The sequence below is a fragment of the Akebia trifoliata genome, chromosome 16 (assembly GCF_017979445.1).
Source record: "Akebia trifoliata isolate Shusen 1 chromosome 16, ASM1797944v1, whole genome shotgun sequence".
NCBI lineage: Eukaryota > Viridiplantae > Streptophyta > Magnoliopsida > Ranunculales > Lardizabalaceae > Akebia > Akebia trifoliata.
Genome location: NC_141390.1, coordinates 4,008,605 through 4,018,672, shown reverse-complemented (window position 1 = coordinate 4,018,672; position 10,068 = coordinate 4,008,605). Strand labels below are relative to the sequence as shown.

General features: G+C 34.1%; 1 protein-coding gene across 1 annotated transcript; it reads right to left on the bottom strand.

The window, feature by feature from the left end:
• Positions 1-1,573: 1,573 nt before the first annotated feature.
• On the bottom strand, positions 1,574-8,218 carry LOC147382334 (S-adenosyl-L-methionine-dependent methyltransferases superfamily protein). The gene is made up of 8 exons (XM_086427421.1): positions 7,937-8,218; positions 6,833-6,971; positions 6,628-6,690; positions 5,911-5,977; positions 5,715-5,815; positions 5,106-5,150; positions 4,310-4,786; positions 1,574-2,052 (listed from the first exon to the last, which is right to left on the bottom strand). The coding sequence occupies exons 2-8, from the start codon at positions 6,962-6,964 to the stop codon at positions 1,879-1,881; spliced, it is 1,059 nt and encodes a 352-aa protein (XP_086283547.1). The 5' UTR covers positions 6,965-6,971; positions 7,937-8,218; the 3' UTR covers positions 1,574-1,878.
• Positions 8,219-10,068: the final 1,850 nt, after the last annotated feature.

Genomic DNA, 10,068 nt, shown 5'->3' with positions numbered 1-10,068 from the left:
AGGTGGTTTTTGTATGCATGATTAGATCCAAATAAATTCATAATAAATAAATAAATAGAACCAATTAGTAAAGAACTCTTGATGTTGCACATGTTAATTATAAAGAGAATGATAAATATATTTTATTTTATTTTATATATTAAAGATGAAATTTAGTTCAAATCCAATCTATAGTAGGGTTAATTTTGTACTTCAAATTTTATTCAACGTAAAGTCCGGATATAATACTCACCATAGAACTGTCAATGACCTAAAATCCTATCCATTCCGACCCAATAACTTGGACCTGGATTAAATATTTGGTTGACTTAGGTACCATATCTTGTTGAATTGGTTTTGGATCAAACATGCCCCCGATCCAATAAAATGTGATTATATTAATTATATTCGTTGTTTGTTTAAATGTAGGAAGTTAATTATATTTGTTTTTTGTATATCAAATCCAATTTCAATTATTGTTGGATCAAAATTGGATCCTAATATTGAGATTTGATGAAACCATGGTCTGACAAGAGTTGGATCCAATACTTACTGGATCTTGTTCCCAGATTGACCCGATCCAATCCATTGACTACTCTAATCTCAACTGTTTGACAAGCTCAGATATAGTGATTGAGGGCACTAATAATACACCTACCCATTCGGTGATAATATTCCTCATTATTTGGTCAATTTGGGTCTAGTTACCTTAGTATACCTCATGATCTGAGAGCTAATTGCCCAGAAGACGTTTGCCTTTGTCTGGGTCATCTTACAAATTCATTCCTGACATGTGGCTAGGTTTTGGAATTCAGGGTGTATATGATTTCCGATAATACATTTTCTTGAATTAAAAAAAAAATTCTAGGAAAATATATCTTATTAGAAATCACTTCCCAGCATTTGGTTGCACCTAGGAAAATGTCAAAAGGTGGCTTGATTATTAGCTTTGGAGTGAGGACAATCATGAGGTAATAATTAGGATTTTCCCATCTGACTTCAGGAGTTTATTTTGAATATTTTCCTAAAAATAATTTTTTTTTCCCAGTGAGAATGTGATTTGTGTGGAAATTTTATTTTTTTTTCCATTGATTTTCAAGGCAACCATACATCCAGACCTAAAATGTTACAGAATCAAGAAACAGCACTTTTATAGAATGAGAGTTAAATAAGGAAAAGTGGTAACAATAAAATAAGGTAAATTGTGATAATTTGAACATATACAATAAGGATTAATGGGGTAAATGTCTATGGAAATGTGATTAAATCAAATTAATATTTGGGATAATGATGATGATCAGATTGGGCAGCCAAAAGAAACAGAAAAAGAGGGAACAATGAAGGCTGATTCGTGGTGTTTCAAAGCATTGATTGCTTGATAAATTGCAAATTTATGCTCTAGATTTTATGTTTGAAGAAACTCAGCTTCACTAAATTTTGTTTTGAGAAAGACAAAAGGTAAAACAATTTGCCCACCTCCACACTCCCACGGGCACATGCACGTCTATTAGTCGTGTCCATTTGCACGCGGGCACATGCACACGCACGCACAAAGGCTAAATGCTTCAAGTGCAAAAATCCCTGAACAATGACATTACAGAAGAAAATATATATATAGAATCAAACTCCAGTTTACTGTCCTTACATGTACACTGTAATATGAAATAAAATCATATAAAGAAAAAAAATATAAGTTCTACACATGTAGCCATCAAAATTATGGCAAGCTCACTGACCAAATAACCTCTCCAAATCCATGTTTACTATTATTATTACTATTATTGAAATTTCTCTAAAAAAATTTAAATAAATAAATAAAAAGATATGTATTTCACAAATATGGGGAAAAGAACTCGGAAATGGGGTGATTGTATTTGCCTGTTCTGATTTTTTTTTTTCTCACTTGAGGAAGAATTTCCATGTCTCTCTGTCAGATGTCTCCATGATCACATGAGCACCAAAAATCCCTTCCTCATCTACAAGACCTCGCAGGTGCCGAGCTCCACCATTGAAACCAATGTGATTAGTCTTCTTAGTAGCCAAATACACTACTCCATAAGGTGGCCGCAAGCACTGAGAAGACAAGAAATAACCTAATTAGCAAATCAACAACAGGAATAAATATATATGGGAATGGTAATGTCCAAGACCTCGAGGGGACGTTAGCATTTTCCACGACATTCACTTTCCAATAATATTTGTCCATTTTATCTTTTAGTGACAAAGATAAGAACATATTAGTCTTTCACATAATAAATCTTTGTTTATATAATAAATGCATTAATTGCCAAAGCATTTACTACAAACAAAACATTTAAATCCAAAAACTAAAATACCCTTAATATTTATTATGTAAATAACAAGTATTGATTATGTAACATGTATTTATTATGTAGCAACCTAAGATATCCTTATCTTTTTAACTAAAAGACAAAATAAGTAAAGGTATTATTGAAAAATGAATGTGGTGGAAAATACTACATATATATAGTTCGCAGGCACAGGCATCCCCTTTAGGGTTAAGGGGTCAAAAGCGAGAAAAAAATAAAGTTGGAGAAGAATTATTAAAAAAAATTGAGATTAAGGGGGGTAAAATATGAAAAACATTGTAGCTCGATGAGATGTTTATCCCCTCAAAACTGTAGCAAGTGCAAGCCCTACACGGCTAGGTCTCTTTCGGCATCCAACGTGTGGGAGCCAAAATTTGTCTTATATAGGGTTAAAAGTTTCGGATTGGGCTGATCTCTTGTGAGGATGATCTCTATGGTGAGGAGATCATCCTCACAAAAAATCAACCCATTCTAAAACTTCTAACCCCATCAAAAGTGATTTACAAGTTGAAGAATTGTAGACTGTCGATTTTTACCATTAATTTGTAAACCACTTCTGATGGGATTAGAAATTTCAGAATGGGCTGATTTTTTGTGAGGATGATTTCTCCTCACCGTAGAGATCATCCTCACAATCCGAAACTTTTAACCCATATAGGAAAAATTTTGGTTCCTAACATTGACTGTTGAACCTAACTGTTGAACCTAACCCTAGGCATATGATCCACAATACATTGAAGAGATCTTCCCTACAAACACAGGAAAAGAAAAACCAAGCAAGAGCACAACCCTCGTAACCCACCATAGATGATAGGATCTCACATGCTTCACACACTTGAGACCATCCCCACTGCCCCATGGAAGGATAATTTCTCAGATGGGCCACACACTGAATCCTAACCATCCAATCACTTTTCTTCTGAATATTCAATAAAAATGTGCAAGTCATTGAAAGAGTTCATCTATTGGATGGTTAGGATTGTCCCATCAATTTGTTCAGTAGAGTACAACACATCCATGAGCTGGCCCATCCATGGATGAACCCTTACCATGAGACAACATATGCCAAGCCATATATGATAGACCGCTATTCTGAAGAAGTTGAGTATAACTATTAACCACTTATTCTGTAAATTGATAAAAGGAAACTAGATATAAAATCATACACGCATTATATACACTCATGTCCTTTAGTCCATAAATTCCATTCGGTGTATCACTGGCTCCAAAAACCAACAAGATCCAATGAACTTAACCATCAGATGCCTATATCTTTTTCAGGATGTTCTGCATCGGTGGGACTGGCAATGGGTCAGACAGTATCCATTTACCCAACTTACACAACCCGAAATTTTATCCTACTAAGAATTTGGATAAATTTAGAGAGCTTCTATTGCCACAAAAACTTTTACTAATGGCACCCCAAGAGTGCTAATTCTTTGGTGATTTACAAATGAATTGGGCAGATATTAGCCAAAGTTGGTGTGGCAATAGAATCTCTTTAAATTTATCCGTAATTATTTTATCCAAATTTTTTTAGAGTCGGAAATGGATAAGCATTCCATCTAACCCGAAATATCCGTTCATCCAAGTATAATACAATAAATTCTCAATAAGATATATGTATAACCTAAAATTAAGGTTATATAGGATATCTGCTTGAAATTTGGTTACAAGGTCGTATACGGATATCCTTTAAAAAATTCGATAAATAGCCGGATATGAATATCCTTAGCAAAAGTGGGTAAAAAATCAGATACAATAACCGGATATAGTGTTGGATAAGGATTCGGATATTTGCTTCATCCAACCCACCCCCAACCCATTGTCTGCCCTATGCATCAATCATCCAAAAAGAATGTAATAGACGGAATGGTTAGTATTATTAGATCAGGTCAATGTTTGGCTTTGGCGCATAGGCGATCAAAGGCGTGGGTCTCTCAAGCCAACTATTTCTCATAGCATGAATGAAGGAGAAAGAAAGAAACTAATGAACCAACCTTTTTAATGAGTGCATACAGCTTCTTCAAGGAGGTCACTGAGTATGGGATCTCAGTCATCAAAATAACATCATACCCGCCTTCTCCCGGGTCTATTTCAATAGCTCTTTCCCATGCTCGGCTTCCTGAGAGTTTCCTAGATCGTCTTGACGATGACTCATTACCAATGATGCTGCCATCCTGACTGCTACAACCATCCATGAAATCCTCCTCAGAGAAGCTCAAATGCATCCCAGCTGTCGTCATCTCAGAACCATTCTCCTTCCTCACCACGGACAAGACTGTGTGAAGTTCCTCCCAATCCCCCGCATAGAAATGGACCTCAGGGGCCAGTGTTTGCCTTGATGGTGTCAGAGGGCTCTCAGGTTGTCTGCTTTGCCTATCCCGGGCCTCCTCGAGGTTCGCAAGGACATTTGGTACCGTTTTGCACCTAACACTTTCTGCATTCAGATCTTGAAAATGCACTGTACAAGCTCCCTGTATAATTGATTTTGAGCTAAGAATCAGATTTATAAAATAAAATAAAAAAGTTCGTTGGTTTCTAAAAACAACATTCACTTCAAAAAAAAATTTGCTTCTCCTTAGTTATTCCTTTGTTTCTTTTTGTGTGGGTAAGCTGGGATTGAACCTCCAAGTTCACTTTAGCGACACAACTGTTTTATGGGGTTGAATCCAAGGTCTTTGCAATGGGAATTTTTTTTGAAAAAAAAAAACACTTTCCATTACTTTTTGGTTAGATATATAATTGTGTATTTCCTACTCCTAAACCAATGCCAAAAATTGAGGCAGAAAATACCTTTAGGCAAGCAAAAATCCCCGGGAGCCCATAGCCACAACCTAGCTGTAACAAATAGTAAATGAAAGATTAAATCTCTTTTTTTTATTTTTGTTTTTTTAGAATTAAACATGAAAACAACATGTTCAAGGAAGAAACCAAGTGTCAGATCTCTTTAACTACATGGAAAAATATATACTAATTTAGCCTTCATATTAATTAAAAAAACCTATTAATTTATTAAAAGTGATGTTAATAAAGATCTAAATACATGGACTTGAAAACAATAACCAGGAATAGAATGAAACCCATTGAACGAATGCAAGAAGAAATACTGAATTCAAAAGCAAAGCCCACTTTGGAGGAAGCTTTCTGCTACTAAGACAGCTCCACTCGTATTATAGTAAGTGAATGAAAAAAAAGTTCTTCATCCAGGTAACTCCTTACCTTGATTCTACAATATGAATGTCTGAAGTTGATATCTAACAATTCCAAAGTCACTAGTAGTTGAAGCCTTTGAAAAAAAGGCAATCTAATTGAATATGCTATTAGGAGTGATAAAATAGAGTCCCCAAAATAAAAAAGAAAGCATAACACGAAAATTTTAATAACTTTCTTAGGTTGAATTACCTCCAGAACCTGTTTCCCTCTAAAGCTCAGCTGCCCATCACGTATTTCATTCTTAAGGACGTTAACAAGATCAATAGAACTCTCCCAAGATTTTAAAGACCCTACAAAATCAGAAGATAAAACTTCAAGGGTTGAAACTCAACAGAACGACGAAAATAGTCCAACAACTTTAAGATTTTGAGATCACTTTACATACCTTCAGATTTTGAAGATATCATTTCTGAACTTGTGAATCCAATGATATCAGACACGCTAACTCTTCCCTGCAACATAGACGAAAGACATCTCCATATTAAGCTTATGAATAGATGGATACAAATCAATAGATAAAATAAATTCATAGAATACTCCAAGAGCACTTATTCATGTCTTTTACATCAGCTGGGTCAAGCCAAACTTGTAAAGTGAAAGAGCGACTTTTATGCTCTAAGCCGAGTTTTAAAAATTTGTTACTGGCCCAAGAAGTGAATAAACCACAAATCAGATACTTCATTCGGACAGTCCAACACTAGCTGTTAATGGGAAAAATGAAGTGTGAATGTCTTGTATTCTGTTGGGGGTACACTGAGCTACGAGACCAAATTTTTTAGGGTTTCAGAAAGGGCAATTATATAATATTTTCTCAAGGGTTTTCTATTTTGACAGTTTTTCTGCTCCTGTTTTTTTGCTAGAGACCTCTAGGGTTGTAAAACTCAAAAGAAGATAATGATTGGATTTTTTATCTGATCTATGGACGTAGGCACACTATCAAACCATGTAAATCCTTGTGTTTTGTGTGCGATTGTCTGTTCTCTATGTTGCTTCATTTTTCACACAAACCACATTGTGTTTCCATATAGAACTAGACGCCTTATAATGGATTTCATTTTTATGACTAGAATGGGGGAAAAAAAGAGAGCATGATTTGAAATACCTTGAAGATGTTGAGACTTTGTACATCCACATTTTCCCCGGCATACTTGTATGGGTTAGCAGTCTGTGCAACAGAGAACAAAACTCTTAAAAAAATTATTTAATGCGATATATTAGTTGTACCGTACAATATGAATCAGTTTTTTTGTGAAGCATTGCATCATAATTTAATAGAAAATAGTGTGTTGGTAGTGTGTCAAAGATACCTTTGAAGGGAGAATCTCAATGGCTGGAGCAAGATGCGAATCCTTTTCAGAAACGGTGGAGATGCTGTGACTTCCTCGGTCGTGAGGCAACAGCCCAGGCAACCACCGAGCGAGTAGTGATGGTGCACGCATTTTAAATCTGTAAAAGAGAGATTAATCTGGATAAGTTCACCAATTCAAACTCAGAATATATGTAAGACAAATGAAAACCCACAAAAGGACAACCATCTAGATCACATGTCAGCTGTGTTGGTGTCCTCCTTAGGATCCAGTACTTCATTGGGATTCTGTGGACCCTCTCCTCCTAAAGAGGAAGTATTCCTCAGGAATTAGAGTAACAACCTTTACAGTGCAATAGATCATCTCTCCGGGTATAATTCAAATTTACCCCATAAATGATTTAATTAGAAAAATACCCATTTTACAGAACAAGCAAATAAAGCCCTTTTTTATGCGAAATAAGAAAAAAAAAATACCCATTTTACAGAGCAAGTAATAAAGCCCCTTTTAATGGGAAAAAAAAAACCTATAGATTTACAGGGAAAGACAAGAACTAGCAATAGCCCATCAACATACACACCAACAATTACAGAACAATATATATATATCTTTCAATCAGATACTCAGAAAAAAAGAAAAACTTACAATTGATCCTTCTGCTTTTTCTTTTTCTTTTTCTTTTTTAAAAGAAAACTACTACAAGTCAATTAAAAGGGGAAACAGGTCCCAATATGTCCCAAATAAAATTCCCAGAAAAATAAAATTTTAATAAAATATAAATAAAACCAACATGGGTCATCCAACCCAGATTCAAAGCACCTAAAGAGAAAAAGAAAAAGAATAAATGGAATCAACAATAAATTAATGAGAAATGTTTGGATCTCTTTGGCGCAATATCATTCTTTTGTCGAACCCAACACTACAAAAAACCCCAAAAAAATTACTGAAAATAAACAAAAAATATATAGATTTAAGGGTACAAAAAGCATTTCATGTCTTATTAAGAAAAAACCAAACATAACTTTTAACAAAAACCCATAAAAATAAACTAAAAACAGTGAAAGATGAGAATGAAAAAGAGAAGAAATGAGGTGAAAAACCTACCACAGAAACGATCGCAACTCGTCGATTTCAACACGACCTTAGTTCTCACAGAAACGATCGCAATTCGTCGATTTCAACACGACCCTTTCACAATTCGCCAATAGAGAGCTTTCAAATTAGAATTGGGGAGGATCAAAGTTCAAATTTTCATCCCAACAAATGCTTCCAAGTCAAAGCTCGGAGAGAGACCAAAGATCAAACTTTCAGACCAACTCATGCTTTCAAGTCAAAGAGAGAGAGAGAGAGAGGAAGCTTCTCGTTCAGACCTTAGTTCTTACAACCTTTTTGAAAGGTTATTTTAGTTTCCGACAATGCCCCCTTTTCTTCTTTTTGGGAAAATGCACGTGGGATGCACGTGTTTTTAGGTAAGCTACTACCATTATTTAATGTGTGACATAGTTGGGTTGCTACAGTTGTCTTTTTTTTTTTCTTTTGTTGAGGTGGGGTGATAAGAATAATGATTTTCTAATTTTCACTCCATCAATACTCAGCCGACGACGTGGCATGGACATGGAATCATAAAATTTCCTCGGGATACACATTGTGTATCACAAGAAAAAGATCGATGATTCTATGTTTGAATATTGACCGAGTGAAGACTTTCTAGTTAGAAAATCAACATTCAGAGGGATTAACGTCGCTTAGAGTCATGTGGTATGATAAATGTCGCATCAATCTACATCACACTTTTTTTTATCATTTCTCTTCACTCTCTCTAATTTTATTATAAATCTTCTTTAACCTACTACTATTTTTCGTTTTTTACCCTATTAATCTCAAAAAACAAATTAATAATTTCCATCCAATTTTATTTTTTTCCTCTTTTACCCCTCAAAGAAGACGTCTGTGTTGTAGGCACGAATAACTCTAGTATAATATTTGTTTTCCCTAATGTTTGCCTTTCTACAATGTTGTCAATTTTGCATGCATCTTAAAAAATAATTTCAATTTTATTCTTTTTTTTTAGTCCTCTTTTCAGAAATATATGTTGAACTCTATTTTATTTCATCTTGTACCTTTTTTTCAATAATATCCCTCCAACTTTATTGCATTTACTCTTATACTCTTTTTCCAAAAATACTCTTATAACTTTATTGACTTTCCCTCTTTTATCTTTTAACCCCAAAGAGGATGATCATACCATAGGCCCATGCAAATTCTAATTTATACATCTCCTGATGTATTTTAATGAATATTTGAGATAGCTATGCATTTTTCAAATAGATGGCATGCCTCCTTTGACCTTACTCTTCTCTAATTGATGTAAATACCCTACTTTTAATTTTATATTTTTATGATTTATCATGTTATTAGGCTTTACGGGTTAGTGGATTTAAAGTAGGGCATTGGCCTTGGTGAAAAACCCGAAAGCCTTCGAAAAAGATACACGGAATGGGATAATGCAGTTTAGCCATACCAGGGATATAATGGCTAAATAATTATATGATTAAATTGCAAAGAAAAAATATATGTGAAATGATGATATTTTAATTTGCGATGACATGATAATTCCATAAGTTTTGTCTGTCAAAACATGTTTTACATTTGTATTCTATTTGATTGGATTAGTGGATTAAGATGCTTAGTTTACTACATTGTCTATTGGGTTTTATTGTTCATTGATATTTTATGTCAATAATTTCATATCTAATGAGGAGATGTTATGGGTGTAACTTGGTTCGGTTTGGTTCAGTTTGAAGTCAAATTGGAACCGAACCGACATAAGTCGATTCCACTAAATAAGAACCAGAACCAAACCAACCCAAACCAAATTAAAGTCGGTTTGATTTTGTTCAGTTCTACGGATTGCCAATATTCTATAAATTGAAAGTAATTGAAAAAACAAATATAAAATAAGCAATATTTTCACAATAAATCACAAATCTATCCATAAAAAATCATTAGTTTATTCATAAAAGATGACCAATCTATGTCATAACTCCTAAAATAATTTATAATAATAATAATTATTATTATTATTATTATTATATATTTATTTATTGCATAGGGGTTCAGTTCTTAGTTTGATTCGGTTCTATACAAGCTTGATCTGAGAATCGAACCAAATTGATTGGTTCTCCATTTTTGTAATCTGAAACCGAACCACAACTTGTTCCAAACCACCCTAAAGC

What these genes read in the sequence shown, in the direction of transcription:
- LOC147382334 (XM_086427421.1), bottom strand. Translation starts at nt 6,964, where the DNA reads ATGCGTGCACCATCACTACTCGCTCGGTGGTTGCCTGGGCTGTTGCCT. An exon ending in AAAGTCTCAACATCTTCAAG is followed by an intron (nt 5,978 to 6,627) that starts GTATTTCAAATC and finishes TCTATGTTGCAG; the next exon opens with GGAAGAGTTAGCGTGTCTGA. An exon ending in TGTATGCACTCATTAAAAAG is followed by an intron (nt 2,053 to 4,309) that starts GTTGGTTCATTA and finishes TTGTCTTCTCAG; the next exon opens with TGCTTGCGGCCACCTTATGG.